The sequence below is a fragment of the Scyliorhinus canicula genome, chromosome 15 (assembly GCF_902713615.1).
Source record: "Scyliorhinus canicula chromosome 15, sScyCan1.1, whole genome shotgun sequence".
Lineage (NCBI taxonomy): Eukaryota > Metazoa > Chordata > Chondrichthyes > Carcharhiniformes > Scyliorhinidae > Scyliorhinus > Scyliorhinus canicula.
Genome location: NC_052160.1, coordinates 145,775,533 through 145,802,255, shown reverse-complemented (window position 1 = coordinate 145,802,255; position 26,723 = coordinate 145,775,533). Strand labels below are relative to the sequence as shown.

Genomic DNA, 26,723 nt, shown 5'->3' with positions numbered 1-26,723 from the left:
TTTGACTCAGATCATTAAGAAGGAGCAGTAAACAGAAGCCAATTGCGTCAATCAGCAGCTTCAATTCTTAACTGCATCATTTCATGAATAATGCCAGGTACAGGTGTTCCATCCCTAGCTCATCTTTCTGCTGAAAAGCCACAAGAGCGAACACTCTAGATACGCACAGTACAGATTACTCATTCCTCCTCACTGTAAAAATGCTGACTGATTTGTAAGCCTTTGCACAGCTTGCAAAGGTGTACAAAGGACATTGCTGTCTCATTCTCTTTAGAATTGGATCAGCAAATAATTCAAACTTTTCACTGCTCTATTCCAACTCAATTCTCCTCTTAGCTGAAATAAAGAATTGCACCTCTAATGATGCACATTTCAGTCTTCCAATTCTTCCTATTACAGCACTGATCATACTGCACAATCTGATTTCTGGGTGAAGTCACTGAGGTTAGTCTGTCCAAGTTAAAGGCCATTCAGCCCAAATGATCCATGTCTGCATTGATGCTGTTTTCCAGCCTCCTCCCACACAATTTAATCGTACCAGGGAAACCTTTGTTCCTTCCTCTTGTGATCAATGTAAGAAATTGTCACATTTTATATTTTTTTTGCAGTAATATTATTAAAATCTGGGTTAAGACTTATACAGACAGCGGGCGGGATTCCCCGACCCTACGCCAGGTCGGAGAATCGCCGGGGGGCGGCGTGAATCCCGCCCCTGCCGGCCGCTGAATTCTCCGGCACCGGAGATTCGGCGGGGGTGGGAATCACGCCGCACCGGTCAGCGGGCCCCCCCCCCGGCGATTCTCCGGCCCGCGATGGGCCGAAGTCCCGCTGGCGTGAATTGAACCAGGTCCCTTACCGGCGGGACCTGGCGGCGCGAGCGGGCCCCGGGGTCCTGGGAGGGGCGCGGGGCGATCTGGACCCGGGGCTGACGCCGGCCAGCGGAGTCCCTTAGTCCCCGGTTGGCGTGGCACCAAAAGCCTGCCACAGCTGGCGGGGCGCCAACCACTCCGGGGCAGACCTAGCCCCTAAAGGTGCAGAGGAATCCGCACCTTTGGGATGGCCCGATGCCGGAGTAGGGGAGAATCCCGCCCAGTATGTCTGCAAAATCTGTGATTAAGGCGTCATATAAGTGAGATAATCATTGATTTGCAGATGAAGTGTTCTGCTAATTTATCTAGAGGTCCGTTTATCTGTTTACAGATAGCTAGCTAATGGAATAATAATAATAATCTTTATTGGTGTTACAAGTAGGCTTACATTAACACTGGAAAGAAGTTACTGTGAAAAGCCCCCAGTTGCCACACTCTGGCACCTGTTCGGGTACACGGAGGGAAAATTCAGAATGTCCAATTCACCAAACAAGCACGTCTTTCGGGATTTGTGGGACGAAACGGAGCACCCGGAGGAAACCTATGCAGACACGGGGAGAACATGCAGACTCCACACAGACAGTGACCCAAGCCGGGAATCGATCCCGGGAACCTGGGGCTGTGAAGCAACAGTGCTAACCACTGTGCTACTGTTTATGTTTGAGGGACCCCTGGGGTGTAGATAATTTGTGAAGAGTATTGTGTTTGGCTCTGGCTAAACAAGTCTAGGGACATATTTTAAGAGATAAAAGAATGCCTTATGCTTTGGGTACAGGTGAGGTAAGAGCCAGGTCTATCTAAAATGTCAGGTCCCACAACTATCATCTGAACAGAGGTATTTCAGTTTGGTCCTGAAAGGTTCTCTCACCAAGGATTCTGCACAGAGAAAAGCAAGTAGAAACCTGGTTGTTAACTTTATTTGTGACTGATATTTGAAATATATTGGTTTACTTAATTGGAATATAGTGACAGGTTTAGGACATAAGTTACAGTTTTCTCATTTACTTTAGAACTGTTGTAACTGTTAACTGTAACGTTTTTCTCTATTGTTAATATGGTTGATTCTGTGTTTAAATTAATGCTTATTTGACATAAGAGATACCGATGGGTCAGTGTTATCACTCCTGTGGTGCATTAGCATTTCCTCACAACTTTACAAATTGGAAATAGTTGGGTTCTCATCTAGGATCCTAACACTCTCATACTTATCGAGCTTCCCCTTAAATATATTTATGTCACTTACTTCAACTTCTCTTTGGGTAGTGACTTTACATTTTAAACATTTGTCCTTAATTCACAACTGGATTTATTGGTGAGCATGTTTAATTTATGATTCCTTATTTAGGTTTGCCTCACAACTTGAAACATCTCCTCTACATCTAACCTATCGAAAGCTCTCATCATTTTGAGGACTTTCCAGCTGATGCTATGACTGGACAAGTCAGATCCCGGGCTTCATAGATCTTAACTTTTACTTTTTTGGTGCAGATGAACAGAGTACAGAACTACTGATTAACTCTTAACAAAAGAATAAAACATTCATTAAACAAGAAAAGATTGACTAGAATACATGATTCCTCACCCCAGCTATACATTTACAGGAATGCACATATCTACAAGGATCATCAGTTACAAATTTTGTCCTATACTCTCATGTTGTCAGTAAGTAAACGGTCTATACAACCCAATAGCGAAGTGTGGGCAGGCACAGCACTCTCTGAAATCAAGTGAGAGATGTCACTCAATACGTGTGGATTTCTCATCAACCCCCCCCCCCCCCCCCCCCCCCCCCCCCCCCCCGCAGATGCTGATCACACTGAGAACCAAATAGTTTCACTGGAACTCTGACTTTCACACAAGGCTTTCCAAACTCTGTTCTCGAAGAACACACTTGGAATCTTCTCCACCACATGGCTTTCTCTCAGATCTCTTCACCAAGGATCCACATCCAGGGTTTCACCCTCTCCTTTCAGTAGTCCTTGCTCTGGATCAATACGTATACTACAATCTCCCAGGTACCCAACCATTGCTGCACAGGCTGCAATTAGGTATCACCAACCTTTTTCATCTCAGATGTCTGGGTGATTGCTTGCCAGATCTGCACCTTGCCTGTCTTTAACTGGGACCCTCCCTGTGAAGTGCCTTGTTCAGATACAACCGTCCAGCATATTCAGGTGCTGGTGAAGGAGTCCAACCATGTGCAGGAGCAGGAGGTGGGTGCCGATCATGCGTGCCACCCAGGCCAACACCGCACGGGTTGAATCCACAATGGAGGCTTTGGGTGTAAGAGTCATGGCCACTTGTCTGGATGTCCAAGGCCTGGGGCTCTGTGTGCTGGTAGTAGCCAAGGCACAGGATAGAGCGGCCATGTACCAGGACAACCTGAGCTCCTGAGCTTGGCCCAATCACAACGGGCCATAGCTGTGGGCGTCGGGAGCATTAGCCAGTCCCTGAGCGATGGCACAGTCTCAGAGGGACGTGACACAGTCCCGATGCTCCATGGCCGCATGAGGAGACCCTGGTCGAGACAAGAGCGGGCCTCCAGGACTGTCAGTGCCAGGTGGCAGGGAATCCCCCGGAGCTCACTCCGTATGTGGCCCCATCCCATGGAGCAGCCCAGGAGGCCATCGGGCATCCTGAGGGAGGAAGAGGTGCTGAGGCCCATATCAGTAACTGCTGCAGAGACAGGAATTCCTCCCCACCCCCGTCTCTGGCGCATCCGATGGGCAGTGGGAAGAACAGGGTGGCACCACATCACCCGCGACACCCTGAAGACTGACAGCCCATCCGGGCCGATCACTCGAGAGGACGGCCGAAGGGGACCCAGGTCGCAGGGCGAGATACAGGCCGCATCCACTTCTGTTGCACCGTGAACCTGGAGAAGATCAGGATGTCCCATGCCAGCTGCCCTGGCGCACATGTTGTGCGGCCTCCTGTGGCTGCCAAGTCCCATGCCCTACCCATACTGTCCCTCCTCCGCATCCTCCTCGTCGGACGAGGCCTGGCGTTCATCTTCCTCGTCCAGCACCTCGCTCCGCTTCTGCACGATGTTGTGGAGGATGCAGCAGGCTGCCATGATGTGGGTGACCCCAGGAGAACTATACTGGAGATCCCCTCCAGAACGATCCAGGCACCTGAACCGCATCTTCAGCAGGCCGAATCACCGTTAGGTGATGCCCCTGCTGCTGTATGGGCATCATTGTATTGGGTCTCCACACGGTCTGTGGCCTATGGATGGGCATCATCAGCCATGTCCGTAGCAGGTAATCCCTGTCGCCCAGGAGCCATCCCCTCACCCGCAGGAACAACTCAAACTGTCAGGCACTGTCAAGTGTGCCAGGATGAAGGCTCTGTGCACACTGCCCGGGTATCGGGCGCAGACGTGCATGATGTGCAGCTGTTGGTCACATAGCGACTGCACGTTGAGGGAGCAGAATACCTTTCGGATTGTGAAGGCCACTCCCTCATGCCACGGAGCTTGTAGGGGGACATGCCTCCCATCGATGACCCCCTGAACCTGGGCATCCCAGCGATGGCTGTGAGTCCCGTTGCCCGGGAAACCTGGCACGCTCGGCCCATATCCAGGTGGATGTGTTGTACTGCCCGGCATACAGGACCCCCATTACGGTGCAGATGTATCTGTGCACAGCGGTCTAGGAAATTCCAGACATGTCCCCACTCAGCACCTGGAAGGACCCGTTACAAAACCGTTCAGGGCGACCATCACCTTGACGGCCACCGGGAAAGGGAGTCCTTCCCCATACCCCTGCGGTGCCAGACGTGCCATGATCCGGCAGATATGATGTGTTGTCTCCCTGGTTAGCCAGAGTCTTTGAATAAGTCATTGACATTAAAGAAGCGTTGAATACGTGACAAGGGGGTTACACTCAATTTCTATCCACTCCCCATCTCTTACTTCTCAGCAACTTATCTACAAAGCATGTGATGACCCCTAAACATTATGGTATATTTCTACTTTGATTATATAGCACTTTGTGAACAGCCTCTACACTAATGCCATTATGACCACAATGTTTGGCTGATTTCGCAAAGGCAAATAAAGTTGTACCAGCTTATTGAGGTTAATGAGGTACAATGATCTCGTCACCAAATGCATTTAAACCCAAGGTGTGATTCACTATAATGCGACATATGCATGAGCTCATGGCTGATGCTGGGAAATGCAACATTAACATCGACTGATGGTAACATTAAAGAAATGACATGACATTAAAGGAAAATTATCTGCGATCATTTGATAATTTAAGAAAAATATCACAAAGAATGGAAAATATCACATTGGCAGATTGAGGTACAGTAAAGGGAGCTTGACTCAGCTCCCAACTGTACATCCCTGTTCCAAAATAGTGCTAAATATTTATGTTGGTTGATAGAATGAGAAAGAAATCCAATCCCAGCATTACCAAAGAACCATAAAATAATAATGTGGTCAGGTTTAATTATCTTTAGTTGCTTCAACAAAGTGTGGCGAGAATGTGGGAGTGGTTGAAGCAAATAATATCAAAGTACTTCAGGGGAAGGTGGACAAGTACGTGAGGGAGAAGGGAACAGAGAGTCACAATGATCGATTCAGATGAGGAAAATGCGATGAGGCTTGACTAGGCCACAAAACACTGGCATGGACCCGAATAGCCAAGTCTGTGCCATTTATCCAAAGTAATCCTGCGTACTGGACCGATATTGGCAATCGTATCAGGCAATGCATTTAAAATCCTCCATCATTTGTCACATCAAAAAGATTTTCCTCAGTTCTCCTGTTTCTTTTGCCTTAAATCTGTGCATTCTGGTTAACAGCACTTCAGTTTATCTTTTACTCTAGCCGAACCCTTCATGACTTCAAACATCATCAAATGTCGTCCTAGTCGCCTCTGCTATAACACGAATAACCTCAGCTTCACCCCTCCATTGACATCATTCTAATCTCTCATCCCCAGGATCACTCGAGTAAAATCTCTTCTGTACCACCTCCCAATCTTTCACCCCCTTCCCAAAATCAGATGCCCAAACCTGAAAACAATGCTCCAGCTATGATGCAACATAGCTCCCTGTTTTTTGTCCACTTTGCCTCCCTAAAGCCAAGTGTCCCATGTGACCAACTGAAATAAACACGGAAAGTGCTGGAAAGTGTCAGCAGGTCTGGCAACACCTGAGCAGAGACAGTCAGAATTAACATCCAGACCAAAAGTTTCTTCTTCGAAACTCGTGCATTGTGAATTGCTTTGTTCAAAAGATCAACGTTTTGTGCAGAAACACTGCCAGTTTCCATTTCTCTTTCTCTTCTCTCATCTCCTTTATAACTATAGCATTCAGCATATATTGTCTTTCATTCTTCCTATCGAATGGATTTCCTCACACCACTTTGTTGAATTAATCTGTAACGTGTCCACCCATTCCACGAAGCTGGCCGATATCCTCTTGAAGTCTTCCTCACCATTTTCTCCATTTGCAACTGTTGCCAATTTCAAATTTACAATTTGAAAGATATATTTAGAACAATAATCTTCTGAAGTGACCTGTTACAAAAACTCTCCAAGTGCATTGTGCTCCACAATCAGAACGACCAGCCACAATAACTATTTATGCATCAATATATTGTAGAGAATGTTAAATAATATCCAAAGAACAAAGAAAAGTACAGCACAGGAACAGACCCTTCGGCCCTCCAAGCCCGTGCCGACCATGCTGTCCGTCTAAACTAAAATATTCTACACTTCCTGGGTCCGTATCCCTCTATTCCCATCCGTATCCCTCTATTCCCATCCTATTCATGTATTTGTCAAGATGCCCTTTAAACGTCACTATTGTCCCTGCTTCCACCACCTCCTCCGGCAGCGAGTTCCAGGCACCCACTACACTCTGTGTAAAAATCAACATTCACTTTCCTGCATCAAATATAAATGATAGAGTGCGCCATCGATAATTATTGTGCCCAGTCGCTCCTTTCTCACTGCGACGTTCCAGAATACCTGAAATATGTTAATTTAGAATTCAGTGCTCCACATTCCCCCCCAAATCCCCACTATCCTGACTTGGGAATATATCACCGTTCCTTCATTAAATGAAAATCGCTTATTGTCACGAGTAGGCTTCAATGAAGTTACTGTGAAAAGCCCCTAGTTACCACATTCCGGCGCCTGGTACGGGAATCGAACCGTGTTGCTGGCCTGCTTGGTCTGCTTTAAAAGCCAGCGATTTAACTCAGTGAGCTAAACCAACCCCTTCATTGTCCCTGGGTCAAAATTCTGGAACCACCTTCTTAACACACTGTGGGTGTACCTACACCACATGGACTGCAGCGGTTCAAGAACGCAGCTCACCATCTCCTTCTTAAGGGCAATTAGGGGTGGGCAATAAGCAATGGCCTACCCAGCAATGCCCACGGCCTATGAATGAAAAAAATATAATTGCACAATTCTGTTTTCAATCCAGTTATTTGTGTAGTGAACTCTAGATATTGAGACTGCATCAAAATTAATTACTTTCTTTTTTAAAACTGTTCTTCATAAGTTCATAAATTCAGAAGATATAGGAGCAGAATTAGGCTATTCGGCCCATCGAGCCTGCTCCGCCATTCTATCATGGCTGATATGTTCCTCATCTGCTACCTAAGATGTTACAGACCAAGAGCTGGATTGCAACATCAGCCAGAGCATCTCCTCCCCAGAACGCATGACCGAAGATCAGGAGTCGGCAATTTAGCCTACGGAGCCTAAACACCCTCAATGTGATCATGGCTGATCCCATCCTGGCCTCAACTCCACCGTCCAGCCCGTTCTCCATAACCCTTCAACCCATTACCAATTAAAAATCTGTCTAACTCCTCCTTAAATTTACTCACTGTCCCTGCATCCACCACACTCTGGGGTAGCAAATTCCACAGATTCACAACCCTTTGGGAGAAGTAGATTCTCCTCAAATCTGTTTTAAATTTGATACCTCTTATTCTAAGATTATGACCTCTTGTTTTAGAATGTCCACAAGAGGAAGCAACTGCTCCACGTCTACTTTATCCATACCTTGTAGCATCTTGTATACCTAAATTAGATCTCCCCTCATTCTTCTAAACTCTGGAGAGTATTGACCTAAACTGTTCAATCTCTCCTCATACGACAAACCCTCATCTCTGGAATCAACCTAGTGAACTTCCTCTGAACTGCCTCCAATGTCACTACCTCTTTCCTCAAATAAGGGGACCAAAACTCCAAAATACTCCAAGTGCGGTCTTACCAATGCCTTGTATAGTTGCAACAACACTTCCTTCCCTTTATACTCAGTTGTGATTAAGGTTAGAGATGTTCAGCTACGAATCTTCCTTCAATATAGGGTTACTGCTACAAGATTGGCATCTCATTCAGCTAAAAGGGAGAAGGATAAATGTGGCCATTGCAGACCAGGCTGTTTAACATTGCTCAAATCAGCAATGATCCCAGAGTATGGAAGTGCCACTCGGACAAGCACGGATAATAAACAGAAACCGCATGGATTTGTTCGAAGCAAAGCATTTTCACAAACTTGTTTGAGTTTTTTGATGAGGGGCCAGAGGAGGTGTTTGAGAGTTGTGCACTGATGTTGTGCCCTGGTGTTGTAAGACTTCTTACTGATGTTGTGTGTATGGACTTTCTTAAGGTACTTGATAAAGTGCCGCAAATTAAGACTCGTTAGAGAAATTGAAGCCTGATGTGATAAACGGCAGTAGTATGGAGATAAGATTAGTAGAATGATGGAATACAAGAGGCTGTGGTGAATGCCAGTTTCCTGGACTCCAAGGATGTACCCAGCGGAGTTCCCCAAGGCTCAATCAGGATGGTGAGAGACTTGGAGGGGAGCATGGCGGATTGAATTCTCAATTAATATATTAATGATATTCTGGAACGTCACAGTAAGAAAGAGGAGCGACTAGGCACAATAATTATCGATGGTGCACTCTATCATCTTATATTTCATGCAGGAATGCGAATGTGGATATTATTTAACATTCTCTACAATATATTGATGCATAAATAGTTATTGTGGCTGGTCTTTCTGATTGTGGAGCACAATGCATTCGGAGAGCTTTTGTAAAAGGTCACTTCAGAAGATTATTGTGATTCAGAAACAGCATGGTGAACCTTAGACCACTAATTCTAGCTGAACTCTCAAGCTGAAATTATCTGAACCCTTTCACTGGGTTACAACATTGTAACATGCAGAGGAAATCCTGTACATTCAAAGATGTCACCATTTGTGTGGCACTTTAAACAGGAGCCTGACTGCTTTTGTAGGCTGACGTAATTCATTCCCATTCTGCAATGTGGCTTCGCCCTCAAAATGCATCAATAAAATGTGTTGGTTGATCCGTATCTCACTGCTGCTTCTGGAACCTGGATGTGCACAAACTGGCAGCTGGTTTCCGACATTCCAACAGTAACACTTCCTCAGAAAGTAATTAATTAATAACAAGCATTTTCCAGATCAGGAAAGGCGCTATATAAATGCAATTCTTTCTCTGCTGCCCTTTATCATAAATATTGCTTCAGCACGATTTGAAAACGCCATGAGTCATTTTTCAGCGTATTCAAAGATAACCATTTGCCTTCTTCACTTCTCATCCTAGAACATCATCTTGGTCGATTTGAGGAGATAAAGATATGACTCAAGCTCCTCGCCAAGCCAGAGAAAGCAGCCCGATAAAGGTAGAATCTAAATTGTTTTCTACTAGTTCGCCCACATTGACTGTGTTCTTGAAATGAAAAATCAGTAACATTATTCAACATATGACACTTGAGCCTTGTTCCATGATACACAAGTGTCTATTTAACAAGTGCACTCTATAACTTTATCTGGTGATCAGTAAAGAGTTAAAGGGCGGAGGAATAAATGAAGAATTTGCATTTAAATAGCAGGTTTCCCATTCTCAGGAAGTTACAAACTACTCCAATTTGGAATTACTGTTATGTTGACAGATTTGATGCAAGGTCCCACCCATGTCACTCAGTTGGTAGTGCTCCCACTTCTGAAGAATGTTGTATGCTCAATCCCACGCCAGACTTTGAGCACAAAATTCAAGGATGACATTTCTTGGTTGGAGGTGCCGTCTTTTAGATGGGATATTAACCAGAGGCTCCAACTAGCCTCGCTGGTGGATGGGAATATTCCCACCGCACTATTCCAAAGAGAAGCACAGAGTTAACCCTGATTTCCTGCTTCAATATTTTCCCCTCCATAGAATTGCTACAGTGCAGAAGGAGGCCACTCGGCCCATCGAGTTGGTACTGACCCTCTGAAAGAGTACCCTACCTCGGCCCACTCCTCCGCCCCAGCCCCGTAACGCCACCTAACCTGCATATCTTTGGACCCGGAGGAAACCCACGCAGACACGGGGAGAAAGTTCAAACTCCACATAAATGGTGACCCAAGGCCGTGTCCCTGGCATTGTGAGGGAGCAGTGATAACCACTGTGCCACCCCTCAATCCAGAAACAAAGATTTTCTGGTCATTGTCAGATTGCCGTGAGTGGGGGAGGGCCATGTTTTATGCATTACAAAAGTGGGCAGCACGGTAGCATAGTGGTTAGCACTGTTGCTTCTCAGCTCCAGGGTCCCAGGTTCGATTTCCGGCTTGGGTCACTGTCTGTGCGGAGTCTGCATGCTCTCCCCGTGTCTGCGTGGGTTTCCTCCGGGTGCTCCGGTTTCCTCCCACAAGTCCCGAAAGACGTGCTGTTAGGTGAAATGGACATTCTGAATTCTCCCTCTGTGTACCCGAACAGGTGCCGGAATGTGGCGACTAGGGGCTTTTCACAGTAACTTCATTGCAGCGTTACTGCCAGCCTACATGTGACAATAATAAAGATTATTATTATTATTCCATTGGCTGTAAAACACATCGGGATGTTCTGAGGCTGTGAAAGGTTCCCAAGTTTTCCTTCTCCACAAGAAGAAAAAGAGAATGGCAACTGAATTTCTTTTCTTTTGGGAACGAATGCTCGCCTATCAACAAGAACAATTTCATGTTCTCCTTGAAAAGGATCATTTTATCTTTCCACCCACCCGAACTGTCAGATGGACCTCCATTTTTGCTATTGCTTCATGGGATGTGGATGTGACTGGAATGGCCTGAATTTGTTGCCCAATCCTAACTGCCCTTATGACGGTGGCAGTGAGTAGCCTGTTTGAAACCACTGCCATGGATCAGCCCCATGGGCTGTATCGAATTCCTTCTTGAAATTACACAACGTTTTGGCCTCAACCACTTTCTGTGGTAGCGAATTCCACAGATTTGGGTAGCGCGGTGGTGCAGTGGTTATCACTGCTGCCTCACAGCGCCAAGGATCCGGGTTCGATCCCGGCCCCGAGTCACTTTCTATGTGGAGTTTGCACATTCTACCTGTGTCTGCTTGGGTCTCACCCCCCACAACCCAAAAGATCTGCAGGTACGGTGGATTGGCCACGCTAAATTTCCCCTTAATTGGGAGAAAAAATTATTGGGTGCACTATTTATTTTAAATAATGAATTCCACAGATTCACCGCTCTCTGGGTGAAGAAATTTCTCCTCACCTCAGTCCTAAAAGGTTTACCCCTTATCCTCAAACTATGACCCCTAGTTCTGGACTCCCCACCATCAGGAACATTCTTTCTGAATCTACCCTGTTAGAATTTTGTACCTTTCTATGAGATCTCCTCTCACTCTGCTAAACTCCAATGAATATAATCCTAACTGATTCAGTCTCTCCTGATATAACAGTCCCACCATCCCAGGAATCAGCCTGGGAAACCTTTGCTGCCCTCCCTCCATAGCAAGAACATCCTTCCTCAGATAAGGACACCAAAACTGCCCACAGTAATCCAGGTGTGACCTCAGCAATGCCCTATACAATTGTAGTAAAACATCTCTATTCCTATATTCAAATCCTCCCGCTATGTATGCCACACGCCATTTGCTTTCCTTACTGCCGGCTGTACCTGCACGCTTACTTTCAGCGACTGATGCAGGAGGACTCCAAGGTCTCGCTGAATATCCACCTCTCAATTTACACCCATTCAAATAATAATCTGCCTTCCTATTTTTGCTATGGAAGCAGATAAACTCACATTCTCCTTTGAAAGACACACTAATAACAATGCGGCATTCCATTGGCAATATATAGGGAGATAATGTTATGGTGGTATTATCACTGGACTAGTGATCCAGAGGCCCAGACACAGATTTGAAGCTCAGCACAGCAAATGGAGAATTGAAAGCTAGCCCAGAAATGGTGACCATGAAACTATCATCGATTGTCATAAAAACCCACCTGGTTCACCAATGTCCTTCAGGGAAGGAAATCTGCCGTCCTTACCCGGTCTGGCCTAGTGGTTGATTGCCCTCTGAAAATGGCCTAGCAAGCCATTCAAAGAGGGGCAGCAAATGCTGGCCTTGCCAACAATGACCACCTCCCATGAACAATACCAATTTATAAAGTACTGAAGTGGAGTCTCGATTATGTCCTAGATTAGGGGCGGAATTCTCCACTCCCGCAATAAACCGGGAAGGCCGTCGTGAACTCGGCCGAGTTTCACGACGGCCTCGGAGGCCGCTCCTCTCACCTTATACACCCCCACCTGGGGGCTAGGAGCGGCACTCCGTAACTCTCGGCCGCCGGGCCTTGACGCTTGCGTCAAGGCGGCGCGCCGAGAATGACGCAACGGCGGCGCCTAAGTGACGTCAGCCGCGCATGCGCAGGTTGGCCGGCTCCCACCCGCGCATGCGTGGCTGACGTCACGACGGCTGACAGCTCAAACCCGCGCATGCGCGGTTGCCGGCTTCCCCTCCGCTGCCCCGCAAGACGTGGCGGCTTGATCTTGCGGGGCGGCGGAGGGGAAAGAGTGCGTCGCTTTGAGACGCCGGCCCGACGATGGGTGGGCACCGATCGCAGGCCAGCCCCCTCCCGAGCATGGCCGTGGTGCTCACTCCCCTCTCCGCCCCCCAGAAGCCTCAAACCAGCATTTGGCGCCCATGTTCACGACGGCAGCGACCAGGTGTGGTTGCCGCCATCGTGAACCAGTCGGGAACGTCAGGCCGCTCGGCCCATCCGGGCCAGAGAATCACTGGTCACCGTGAAAAATGGCGAGCGGCGATTCTTCCAAGCGGGTGTGGGAGAATCACGGGGGGCGCCAGGGCGGCATGTCGTGAGTCGCCCGGCCCTACCGCGATTCTCCCACCCGGCATGGGGAGCGGAGAATTCCACCTATAACCGACAACCTACTGACTGGAAAGCAAGAACCATCCACTAAATCAAGCTGAGACTTTTTTGTAATTAATTCTCTTCAGCTAACCCATTCCTGTCACACAGCAGGTAAAGTAATTCCATTAAAACAGGTTACAAATATGAAGCATAGGTTGAAAATTTCCTCGAAGCACAATCTATTTAAAAACTCCTCTGACTACATTTTTCAGGGTGTAGCCAGGACAATGACCCATCCTGTGCGTCTGCATAAACTCCAAAACATATATTCAAAACTATGCAAATTGTGCTGTTTCAGGATGAAGTATTGCCCCACTGCTTGCACCCGATGATATTAAACATTCACACATCGAGTATTACAAGCAAGATACGACATTTGTATTTAAATAAAACCATTTAACAGAAAAGCACCCCGACGGGCTTCACAGAGGCAGAACAAAGAACAAAGTAAATTACAGCACAGGACAGGCCCTTCGGCCCTCCCAGCCTGCGCCGATCCACATCCTTTATCTAAACCTGTCTCCTATTTTCCAAGGTCTACTTCCCTCTGTTCCCCACCCATTCATATATCTGTCCAGATGCTTCTTAAATGATGCTATCATGCCCGCCTCTATCAGCTCCGCTGGCAAAGCGTTCCAGGCACCCACCACCCTCTGCGTAAAAAACTTTCCACGCACATCTCCCTTAAACTTTCCCCCTCTCACCTTGAAATCGTGACCCCTTGTAACTGACACCCCCACTCTTGGGAAAAGCTTGTTGCTATCCACCCTGTCCCTACCTCTCATAATTTTGTATACCTCAATCAGGTCCCCGCCCAACCTCCATTTTTCCAATGAAAACAATCCTAATCTACTCAACCTTTCTTCATAACTAGCACCCTCCATACCAGGCAATATCCTGGTGAACCTCCTCTGCACCCTCTCTAAAGCATCCACATCCTTCTGGTAATGTGGCGACCAGAACTGCACGCAGTATTCCAAATGTGGCCTAAGCAAAGTCCTATACAACTGTAACATGACCTGCCGATTCTTGTACTCAATACCCCGTCCGATGAAGGTAAGCATGCTGTATGCCTTCTTGATCACTCTATCGACCTGCGTTGCCACCTTCAGGGTACAATGGACCTGAATTCCCAGATCTCTCTGTACATCAATTTTCCCCAGGACTCTTCCATTGACCATATAGTCCACTCTTGAATTAGATCTTCCAAAATGCATCACCTCGCATTTGCCTGGATTGAACTCCATCTGCCATTTCTCTGCCCAACTCTCCAATCTATCTATATTTTGCTGTATTCTCTGACAGTCCTCCTCACTATCTGCAACTCCACCAATCTTAGTATCATCTGCAAACTTGCTCATCAGACCACCTATACCTTCCTCCAGATCATTTATGTATATCACAAACAACAGTGGTGCGAGCACGGATCCCTGTGGAACACCACTAGTCACCTTTCTCCATTTTGAGACACTCCCTTCCACCACTACTCTCTGTCTCCTGTTGCCCAACCAGTTCTTTATCCATCTAGTTAGTACACCCTGAACCCCATACGACTTCACTTTCTCCATCAGCCTGCCATGGGAAACTTTATCAAACGCCTTACTGAAGTCCATGTATATGACATCTACAGCCCTTCCCTCATCCATTAACTTTGTCACTTCCTCAAGAATTCTATTAGGTTTGTTAGACATGACCTTCCCTGCACAAAACCATGCTGCCTATCACTAAGTTTCTATTCTTCCAAATGTGAATAGATCCTCTCCCTCAGTATCTTCTCCAACAGTTTGCCTACCACTAACGTTAAGCTCACAGGTCTATAATTCCCTGGATTATCCCTGCTACCCTTCTTAAACAAAGGGACAACATTAGCAATTCTCCAGTCCTCCGGGACCTCACCCGTGCTCAAGGATGCTGCAAAGATATCTGTTAAGGCCCCAGCTATTTCGTCCCTCGCTTCCCTGAGTAACCTGGGATAGATCCCATCCAGTCCTGGGGACTTGTCCACCTTAATGCCTTTCAGCTTACCCAAAACCTCCCCCTTCCTTATGCCGACATGACCTAGAGTATTTAAACATCCATCCCTAGCCTCAATATCCATCATGTCCCTCTCCTTGGTGAATACTGATGCAAAGTACTCATTAAGAATCTCACTCATTTCCTCTGACTCCACGCATAAATTCCCTCTTTTGTCTTTGAGTGGGCCAATCCTTTCTCTAGTTACCCTCTTGCTCCTTATATAAGAATAAAAGGCTTTGGGATTTTCCTTAACCTTGTTAGCCAAAGATATTTCATGACCCCTTTTAGCCCTCTTTATTGCGCGTTTGAGATTTGTCCTACTTTCCCGATATTCCTCCAAAGCTTCATCAGTTTTGAGTCGCCTCGATCCTATGTATGCTTCCTTTTTCATCTTAGCTAGTCTCACAATTCCACCCGTCATCCATGGTTCCCTAATCTTGCCATTTCTATCTCTCATTTTCACAGGGACATGTCTGTCCTGCACTCTGATCAACCTTTCCTTAAAAGACTCCCACATTTCAAATGAGGATTTACCCTTAAACAGCTGCTCCCAATCCACATTCCCGAGCTCCAGCCGAATTTTGTTATACTCTGCCTTTCCCCAATTTAGCACTCTTCCTTTCGGACCACTCTCGTCTTTGTCCATGAGTATTCTAAAACTTACGGAATTGTGATCGCTATTCCCAAAGTAATCACCGACTGAAACTTCAACCACCTGGCCGGGATCATTCCCCAATACCAGGTCCAGTATGGCCCCTTCCCGAGTTGGACTATTTACATACTGCTCTAAAAAACTCTCCTGGATGCTCCTTACAAACTCTGCTCCATCTACGCCTCCAACACTACATGTGTCCCATTCATGTGGGAAGTTAAAACCTCCCATCACAACCACCCTATTGCTCCTACATTGTTCTATAATCTGTCTGCATATTTGTACCTCTACTTCACGCTCGCTTTTGGGAGGCCTGTAGTAAAGTCCCAACAATTTTACTGCATCCTTCCTATTTCTTAGCTCTACCCATATTGCCTCAGTGCTCGAATCCTCCATTGTGCCCTCTTTAATCACAGCTGTGATGTCATCTCTGACTAGTAATGCAACTCCTCCACCCCTTTTACCTCCCTCTCTATCCCTCCTGAAGCATCTATACCCTGGGATATTTAGTTGCCAGTCTTGCCCCTCCCTCAACCAAGTCTCAGTAATACCAATAACATCATATTCCCAGGTACTAATCCAAGCCCTAAATTCATCTGCCTTACCTGCTACACTTCTTGCATTAAAACAAATGCACCTCAGACCACCTGTCCCTTTGCGTTCATCATCTCTTCCCTGTCTACTCTTCCCCAAAGTCACATTGAGTTTATTATCTAGTACCTTACTGGCTCTAGTTGCTGCTTCTTTACTGACCTCTAACTTCCTAATCTGGTTCCCATCCCCCTGCCACATTAGTTTAAAACCTCCCCAACAGTGTTAGCAAAAGCACCCCCTAGGACATTGGTTCCAGTCCTGCCCAGGTGTAGACCATCCGATTAGTAATGGTCCCGCCGCCCCCAGAACCGGTTCCAATGTCCCAAAAATCTGAACCCCTCCCTCCTGCACCATCTCTCAAGCCACGTATTCATTCTGACTATTCTTGAATTTCTACTCTGACTGTTCCGTGGCACTGGTAGCAATCCTGAGATTACTACCTTTGAGGTCCTGCTTTTTAACTTATCTCCTAACTCCCTAAATTCTGATTGTAGGACCTCATCCCTTTTTTTACCTATATCGTTGGTGCCTATATGCACCACGACAACTGGCTGTTCACCCTCCCCCTTCAGTATGTTCTGCAGCCGATCGGAGACATCCCTGACCCGAGCACCCGGGAGGCAACATACCATTCGGGAGTCTCGTTTTCGACCACAGAAACGCCTGTCTACTCCCCTTACGATTGAATAGAAGGAACATAAATGTGAGTAAAAACAAAGAAGGAGCCATGAGCATGGCAGCTGGTCAAGAGACTGGTTAAAGAAATAAGTTGTACATGAAGAAGGAGAAATTCAAGGAAGGAATTCCAAAATGTGGGAACTAATTGGTTGAAGAAGTGGCCACTAGAGGGAAGGCAACAAATGCACAAGAGCCAGATTCAGTGGGACGAGCTACGTTAGGGAAGGGTTAAGGTCATGGAAGGGTTCAAGCAAAAGGAAGGATGGGAATTATATTTTTAAGGAATAGGCCACCAGGATAGAATATTGGCAATAGAGTTTAAGATGGGCTGAAGTTTGCCTCGACTGGAGGATGAGAGTTTGGTCAGGAAGCCTTGGAGTAATCATGTCCGGAGATGACAAATGTATTGAAGAGGGTTTAAGTGGCAAACAGGGTGACATTGGGCAGAGGTGAGCAATTCTAGAAGCAGATCAAACAGGGAATGTAAACAGTCTGATTCAGCCCGAGACAGTGGCTGGGGAGGTGAAGGGTTAATGGGATAGGGAAAAGGTTTGTAGCATGACAGTGCCTGGAATTACGATGGTAATGACAGTGCCTGGAATTACGATGGTAATAACAGTGCCTGGAATTAGCGATGGTAATGACAGTCAATGTTCACCAGATTACTCCACTGAAAATGGCAGCAGCTCCTGGAGACCACAACACGCGCAACATCAGGTTGTGAATGTATTCCATTTTGTAATTAATGACTTTAGTTTAGCATCTTCAATAAAGAATATTATCCATTTATAACATTGACCATGCGATCCTGGAGAGACGAGGCAACGTGATGGTAAATCCTTCAATCCTATTAATTGGGGACGTGCCTAAGCTCACATATATAACAGCAGCCTGAAAGAGGGTTTTGTTTTCCTTTGTAGGTGGGTTTGTTAAGTGTGTTTCTGTAAATCAAAGCTTTTTTATTCACTTTTGGGATGTGGGCTTCGCTGGCTAGGCCAACATTTATTGCCCATCCCTAATTGTCCTTGAGATGGTGGTGTTGAGCTGCCTTCGTGAACCACTGAAATCCATGTGGTGTAGGTGCACCCACTGTGCTGTTAGGGAGGGAGTTCCAGGATGTTGCCCCAGTGACAGTGAAGGAACGGCCGATATATTTCCAAGTCAGGGTGGTGAGTGACTTGGAGGGGAACCTCCAGGTGGTGGGGTTCCCAGGTATCTGCTGCTCTTGTCCTTCTAGATGGTAGTGGTTGTGGGTTTGGAAGGTGCTGCCTAAGGAACCTTGGTGAGTTACTGCAGAGCATCTTGTAGATGGTACACACGGCTGTCACTGTGCTTCGGCGGTGGAGGGAGTGAATGTTTGTGGAAGGGGGGGCAATCAAGCGGACTTATTTGTCCTGGATGGTGTTGAGTTTCTTGAGTGTTGTTGGAGCTGCGCTCATCCAGGCAAGTGGAGAGTATTCCATCACACTCCTGACTTGTGCCTTGTAGATGGTGGACAGGATTTTGGGGGTGTCAAGAGGTGAGTTACTCTCCACAGAATTCCTAACCTTTGACCTGCTCTTGTAGCCACAGTATTAATGTGGCTAGTCCAGTTGAGTTGCTGATCAATGGTAACCCCCAGGATATTGATTACAGGAAATTCAGCGGAGGTAATGCCATTCAATGTCAGGGGCGATGGTTAGATTCTAGTTTAATAAAAACTAGGATCAAGTATTTATCCTTCACCACGCAGCTGAGTTTTGATGGAACATAGTCAGCTGAAAGAAAAAGATTCATTCCAAATCCCCTTCACAAAACCATGAATGATGGCATGGTAGCACAGTGGTTAGCACTGTTGCTTCACAGTGCCAGCGTCCCAGGTTCGATTCCCGGCTTGGGTCACTGTCTGTGCGGAGCCTGCACGTTCTCCCCGTGTCTGTGTGGGTTTCCTCTGGGCGCTCCCGTTTCCTACCACAAGTCCCGAAAGACGTGCTGTTGGGTGAATTGGACATTCTGAATTCTCCCTCCGTGTACCCGAACAGGCGCTGGAATGTGGCGGCTAGGGGCTTTTCACAGTAACTTAATTGCAGTGTTAATGGAAGCCTACTTGTGACACTAAAGATTATTATTATTATTATGAGAAGGTCAGTGACAGAAACTGCTCCTAAACAGTTTCTGTGGCACAATCTAAGGGCCTTACTGAAAAATTGCTTTTTCATTTCAGCCTGAACAGGTTTCTGGTTTTTATCTAAACACCGTCCAGACTGTTTTTCAAACTGGATTTATTTCACTGATAAAGATCATTTTCCTTAACTAACTTAAAGTCAGTGTACCTCATTGCTGGAGAACTTACCATTCCATTACTATAAGGAGACACTTCCGACCCTGATACAGATTCTCATAGACATCTACAATTCGTACAATGTGTGTACAGCCGGACGCTCGCCAGTGTAGTTCAACCTCTCGCCGTGCTTTTGGACAATCCTGTAACATCTAAAGAGCAGAAAGTAACAGTAAGCAAAGGAGGATTTTTCATTTAAATATCAATCAATTTGTTGCAGATGTAAGAGAGAATATCGTAGACTGTGCAACTCTCCAGTCCTTTAGCATCACCCCCTGAGACAAAGGACTGTTGGAAAATTATGACAAGTGCCCTTGGAATATCTCATCTGGTCTGAAAGTGCGAGAATCAGAGTCGTACAGCGCAGAAAAATCCTTCAGCTCATCGAGTCTGCACTGACAATAACTACCCCGAATCTCGCGCTAATCCCATTTACCAACACTAGTCCCATATCCTTGACTGTGAGGATGTTTCAGGTGCTCATCCGAGTGCTTTTTAAAGAGGTTTCCAGCCTCCACTCCCCTCCCAGGCTGTGTATTCCAGGCCGTGTATTCCAGATTCCCATCACCCTCTCCTTCTCAAATTCCCTCGGAATCTCCTGCCCCTCACCCCAAAACTATACCCCCTTGTGATTGGCCCCTCAACCAATGGGAACAGCTGCTTCCTATTTACACTGTCCAAACCCCTCAATCTCATACACCTCAATCATATCCACCTGGTACCTTATTATTTTAACTACAGACAGTCTATCCAATATCTCATCATCAGTTTTAAATCCTTCTAGAGCCTGAAATACGTATTTCACTCTGACCAGAGCAGCATCTTCTTCCTTGGAAAACACAGAGGCAAAGTACTTATGTGATGCCTCAGACATCCCCCCCCCCCCCCCCCCCCCCCCCCCCCCCGTCTCCATGCACAAATTCCATTTTGGTCCCTAATCTGCCCCGCTCCTCCTTTTACCATCCTTTCATTTTTTAAATGTTTATTGAAGACTTTTGGATTCCCCTTTATGTTTCGCTGCCGGTCCGTCTCATACATTCCTTTGCTTCACCTTTTTGTTTTTTCAATTCCCCTCTGAACCTTATCCATTCAGCCTCATACACTTTCTCTCTTTCATCTTCATCTCTGTCTTTTAATTGTCATCCAGAGAGCTCTGGATGTGTTCCCTAACTCTGGATGTGTTCCCTATCGATGTGTTCCTATCTCTGGATGTATTCCCTATCTCTGGATGTGTTCCCTATCTCTGGATGTGTTCCCTATCTCTGGATGTGTTCCTAACTCTGGATGTGTTCCTATCTCTGGCTGTGTTCCCTATCTCTGGATGTGTTCCCTATCTCTGGATGTGTTCCCTAACTCTGGATGTGTTCCTATCTCTGGATGTGTTCCCTATCTCTGGATGTGTTCCCTATCTCTGGATGTGTTCCCTATCTCTGGATGTGTTCCTATCTCTGGATGTGTTCCCTCTCTCTGGATGTGTTCCCTAACTCTGGATGTGTTCCTATCTCTGGATGTGTTCCCTATCTCTGGATGTGTTCTTATCTCTGGATGTGTTCCTATCTCTGGATGTGTTCCTATCTCTGGATATGTTTCCTATCTCTGGATGTGTTCCTATCTCTGGATGTGTTCCCTATCTCTGGATGTGTTCCTATCTCTGGATATGTTTCCTATCTCTGGATGTGTTCCTATCTCTGGATGTGTTCCTATCTCTGGATGTGTTCCCTATCTCTGGATGTGTTCCCTCTCTCTGGATGTGTTCCCTAACCCTGGATGTGTTCCCTAACTCTGGATGTGTTCCCTATCGATGTGTTCCTATCTCTGGATGTATTCCCTATCTCTGGATGTGTTCCCTATCTCTGGATGTGTTCCCTATCTCTGGATGTGTTCCTATCTCTGGATGTGTTCCTATCTCTGGCTGTGTTCCCTATCTCTGGATGTGTTCCCTATCTCTGGATGTGTTCCCTAACTCTGGATGTGTTCCTATCTCTGGACGTGTTCCTATCTCTGGATGTGTTCCTATCTCTGGATGTATTCCTATCTCTGGATGTGTTCCCTCTCTCTGGATGTATTCCTATCTCTGGATGTGTTCCTATCTCTGGATGTATTCTCTATCTCTGGATGTGTTCCCTATCTCTAGATGTGTTCCCTATCTCTGGATGTGTTCCTATCTCTGGATGTGTTCCTATCTCTGGCTGTGTTCCCTATCTCTGGATGTGTTCCTATCTCTGGATGTGTTCCTATCTCTGGATGTGTTCCTATCTCTGGATGTATTCCTATCTCTGGATGTGTTCCCTAACTCTGGATGTGTTCCTATCTCTGGATGTGTTCCTATCTCTGGATGTATTCCTATCTCTGGATGTGTTCCTATCTCTGGATGTGTTCCTATCTCTGGATGTGTTCCTATCTCTGGATGTGTTCCCTATCTTTCCCATTTGTGGGAATATACCTTGGGCGGTATCCAGCGGGCGGGCCGTACCGGCGCTAAAGAGTGGCGTGAACCACTCCGGCGTCGGGCCGTCTGGAAGGTGCGGAATCCTCCGCAGCTTCCGCGGCTAGGCGGGCGCTGGTGTGGCTGGCGCTGTGCCAACTGACGCCGAAGGGCCTCCGCCGGCAGGCGCGGGTTGGTGCATGCGCAGGAATGCCAGTGTGTTCCCAGAACCGCTGGCGTGTTTCCTGCGCATGCGCAGGGGGTTTCTTCTCCACGCCAGTCATGGCGGAGCTTTACAGCGTCCGGCGCGGAGGGAAAGAATGCCCCCAGGGCACAGGCCCGCCCGCAGAGTGGTGGGCCCGATCGCGGGCCAGGCCACCGTGCCCCCCCGCACCCCCCGAGGACTCCGCAGGCCGCCTGCAGAGACAGGTCCCGCCGGTAAGAACCTTGTGTAATTTACACCGGCGAGACTGGCTGGAAAAGGGTGGCCGCTCGGCCCATCGCGGAGCGGAGTATCGGCAGGGGCCCCCGACCGGCGCGGCATGGTTCCCGCTGGATCCAAAAACCAGCGCCGGAGAATTCGGCAGCCGGTGTCGGGCAGGATTCACGCCCCCCCCCCCCCCCCCCCCCCCGGCGATTCTCCGGCCCGGCGGGGGGGTGCGGGGGGGGTCGGAGAAACCCGCCCCTTGACTGCGTCCAAACTCTTCTTTAAAGACAGCCCATTGTTCAGTTATAGTCTTGCCTGCCAATCTTCCATTCCAATTTATTTGGATCAGATCCATTCTTATGAAGTTGGGTTTTCCCACTGTGGATATTGGGCATGAATAGGATTGGGCTCAGTTATGATGATCTTCACGGATGGTTAGTTAGCTACTATCTCAGCTCAGGCTCAAAATGGCTACCAGAGGGCAAGCAGCAGTTGTCGACCCCCCGACCCAAGGGAGTAAGGGCCTCAGAAAGGATAAGCTCATTTACACCATTGTAACTTAAGATCAATTCACTCTCTCCACCATTCTGCCACATATACGTGCACACATCATTATGATGTGGACTCGCTGGTGCATTGCAGTAAGGATGTGGTTGAAGTTTCTGTCAAACGCTTCCCTCGAGTGAGAAGAAAAGTTAAACCTGGTCCTTGGCACAATGAGACAGCAGTGTTAACCCGGGTCCCTGGCACTGTGAGGCAGCAGTGCTAACCCGGGTCCCTGGCACTGTGAGGCAGCAGTGTTAACCCGGGTCCCTGGCACTATGAGACAGCAGTGTTAACCCGGGTCCCTGGCACTGTGAGACAGCAATGTTAACCCGGGTCCCTGGCAGTGTGAGGCAGCAGTGTTAACCCGGGTCCCTGGCACTGTGAGGCAGCAGTGTTAACCCAGGTCCCTAGCACAGTGGGACACCAGTGTTAACCCGGGTCCCTGGCACTGTGAGGCAGCAGTGTTAACCACGGTCACTGGCAATGTGAGACAGCAGTGTTAACCCGGGTCCCTGGCACTGTTAGACAGCAGTGTTAACCCGGGTCCCCGGCACTGTGAGACAGCAGTGCTAACCCGGGTCCCTGGCACTGTGAGACAGCAGTGTTAACCCGGGCCCTGGCACTGTGGGACAGCAGTGTTAACCCGGGTCCCTGGCACTGTGAGAAAGCAGTGTAAACCCAGGTCCCTGGCACTGTGTGACAGCAGCGTTAACCCCGGTCCCTGGCACTGTGAATCAGCAGTGGTAACCCGGGTCCCTGGCACTGTGAGACAGCAGTGCTAACCCGGGTCCCTGGCACTGTGAGACAGCAGTGTTAACCCGGGTCCCTGGCAGTGTGAGGCAGCAGTGTTAACCCGGGTCCCTGGCACTGTGAGGCAGCAGTGTTAACCCAGGTCCCTAGCACAGTGGGACACCAGTGTTAACCCGGGTCCCTGGCACTGTGAGGCAGCAGTGTTAACCCGGGTCCCTGGCACTGCGAGACAGCAGTGTTAACCCCGGTCCCTGGCACTGTGAGACAGCAGTGTTATCCCGGGTCCCTGGCGCTGTGAGACAGCAGTGTTAACCCGGGTCCCTGGCACTGTGAGACAGCAGTGTTAACCCGGGCCCTGGCACTGTGGGACAGCAGTGTTAACCCGGGTCCCTGGCACTGTGAATCAGCAGTGGTAACCCGGGTCCCTGGCACTGTGAGACAGCAGTGCTAACCCGGGTCCCTGGCACTGTGAGACAGCAGTGTTAACCCGGGTCCCTGGCACTGTGAGACAGCAGTGTTAACCCGGGTCCCCGGCACTGTGAGGCAGCAGTGTTAACCCGGGTCCCTGGCACTGTTAGACAGCAGTGTTAACCCGGGTCCCCGGCACTGTTAGACAGCAGTGTTAACCCGGGTCCCTGGCACTGTGAGAAAGCAGTGTTAACCCAGGTCCCTGGCACTGTGTGACAGCAGCGTTAACCCCGGTCCCTGGCACTGTGAGACAGCAGTGTTAACCCGGGTCGCTGGCACTGCGAGACAGCAGTGTTAACCCGGGTCGCTGGCACTGTGAGACAGCAGTGTTAACCTGGGTCCCTGGCTCTGTGAGACAGCAGTGTTAACCCGGGTCCCTGGCACTGTGAGACAGCTGTGTTAACCTGGGTCCCTGGCTCTGTGAGACAGCAGTGTTAACCCGGGTCCCTGGCACTGTGAGGCAGCAGTGTTAACCCGGGCCCTGGCACTGTGAGGCAGCAGTGTTAACCCGGGTCCCTGGCACTGTGAGAAAGCAGTGTTAGCCCAGGTCCCTGGCACTGTGTGACAGCAGCGTTAACCCCGGTCCCTGGCACTGTGAATCAGCAGTGGTAACCCGGGTCCCTGGCACTGTGAGACAGCAGTGCTAACCCGGGTCCCTGGCACAGTGAGACAGCAGTGTTAACCCGGGTCCCTGGCGCTGTGAGACAGCAGTGCTAACCCGGGTCCCTGGCACTGTGAGACAGCAGTGCTAACCCGGGTCCCTGGCACTGTGAGACAGCAGTGTTAACCCGGGTCCCTGGCACTGTGAGGCAGCAGTGTTAACCCGGGTCCCTGGCACTATGAGACAGCAGTGTTAACCCGGGTCCCTGGCACTGTGAGACAGCAATGTTAACCCGGGTCCCTGGCAGTGTGAGGCAGCAGTGTTAACCCGGGTCCCTGGCACTGTGAGGCAGCAGTGTTAACCCAGGTCCCTAGCACAGTGGGACACCAGTGTTAACCCGGGTCCCTGGCACTGTGAGGCAGCAGTGTTAACCCCGGTCACTGGCAATGTGAGACAGCAGTGTTAACCCGGGTCCCTGGCACTGTTAGACAGCAGTGTTAACCCGGGTCCCCGGCACTGTGAGACAGCAGTGCTAACCCGGGTCCCTGGCACTGTGAGACAGCAGTGTTAACCCGGGCCCTGGCACTGTGGGACAGCAGTGTTAACCCGGGTCCCTGGTACTGTGAGAAAGCAGTGTTAACCCAGGTCCCTGGCACTGTGTGACAGCAGCGTTAACCCCGGTCCCTGGCACTGTGAATCAGCAGTGGTAACCCGGGTCCCTGGCACTGTGAGACAGCAGTGCTAACCCGGGTCCCTGGCACTGTGAGACAGCAGTGTTAACCCGGGTCCCTGGCAGTGTGAGGCAGCAGTGTTAACCCGGGTCCCTGGCACTGTGAGGCAGCAGTGTTAACCCAGGTCCCTAGCACAGTGGGACACCAGTGTTAACCCGGGTCCCTGGCACTGTGAGGCAGCAGTGTTAACCCGGGTCCCTGGCACTGCGAGACAGCAGTGTTAACCCCGGTCACTGGCAATGTGAGACAGCAGTGTTAACCCCGGTCCCTGGCACTGTGAGACAGCAGTGTTAACCCGGGTCCCTGGCACAGTGAGACAGCAGTGTTAACCCGGGCCCTGGCACTGTGGGACAGCAGTGTTAACCCGGGTCTCTGGCGCTGTGAGGCAGCAGTGTTAACCCGGGTCCCTGGCACTGTGAGGCTGCAGTGTTAACCCGAGTCCCTGGCACTGTGAGGCAGCTGTGTTAACCCGGGTCCCTGGCACTGTGAGGCAGCAGTGTTAACCCGGGTCCCTGGCACTGTGAGAAAGCAGTGTTAACCCAGGTCCCTGGCACTGTGAGGCAGCAGTGTTAACCCGGGTCCCTGGCACTGAGACAGCAGTGTTATCCCGGGTCCCTGGCACTGTGAGAAAGCAGTGTTAACCCAGGTCCCTGGCACTGTGAGACAGCAGTGCTAACCCGGGTCCCTGGCACTGTGTGACAGCAGCGTTAACCCCGGTCCCTGGCACTGTGAATCAGCAGTGGTAACCCGGGTCCCTGGCACTGTGAGACAGCAGTGTTAACCCGGGTCCCTGGCACTGTGAGGCAGCAGTGTTAACCCCGGTCCCTGGCACTGTGAGACAGCAGTGTTAACCCGGGTCGCTGGCACTGCGAGACAGCAGTGTTAACCCGGGTCGCTGGCACTGTGAGACAGCAGTGTTAACCCGGGTCCCTGGCTCTGTGAGACAGCAGTGTTAACCCGGGTCCCTGGCACTGTGAGACAGCAGTGTTAACCTGGGTCCCTGGCTCTGTGAGACAGCAGTGTTAACCCGGGTCCCTGGCACTGTGAGACAGCTGTGTTAACCTGGGTCCCTGGCTCTGTGAGACAGCAGTGTTAACCCGGGTCCCTGGCACTGTGAGGCAGCAGTGTTAACCCGGGCCCTGGCACTGTGAGGCAGCAGTGTTAACCCGGGTCCCTGGCACTGTGAGAAAGCAGTGTTAGCCCAGGTCCCTGGCACTGTGTGACAGCAGCGTTAACCCCGGTCCCTGGCACTGTGAATCAGCAGTGGTAACCCGGGTCCCTGGCACTGTGAGACAGCAGTGCTAACCCGGGTCCCTGGCACTGTGAGGCAGCAGTGTTAAAACAGGTCCCTGGCACTGTGAATCAGCAGTGTTAACCCGGGTCCCTGGCGCTGTGAGAGAGCAGTGTTAACCCGGGTCTCTGGCG

The 26,723-nt window shown here is 49.0% G+C and overlaps 1 protein-coding gene across 2 annotated transcripts in view; it reads right to left on the bottom strand.

Moving 5' to 3' along the window:
* LOC119978892 (MAP kinase-activated protein kinase 2) overlaps nucleotides 1-26,723 on the bottom strand; it is a 285,626-nt gene that overhangs the window by 68,422 nt on the left and 190,481 nt on the right. For both annotated transcript variants that reach the window (XM_038820809.1, XM_038820810.1), the window contains one exon: nucleotides 19,363-19,502. In XM_038820809.1, coding sequence (XP_038676737.1) covers nucleotides 19,363-19,502 — 140 coding nt within the window. The remainder of the gene's footprint in view (nucleotides 1-19,362; nucleotides 19,503-26,723) is intronic.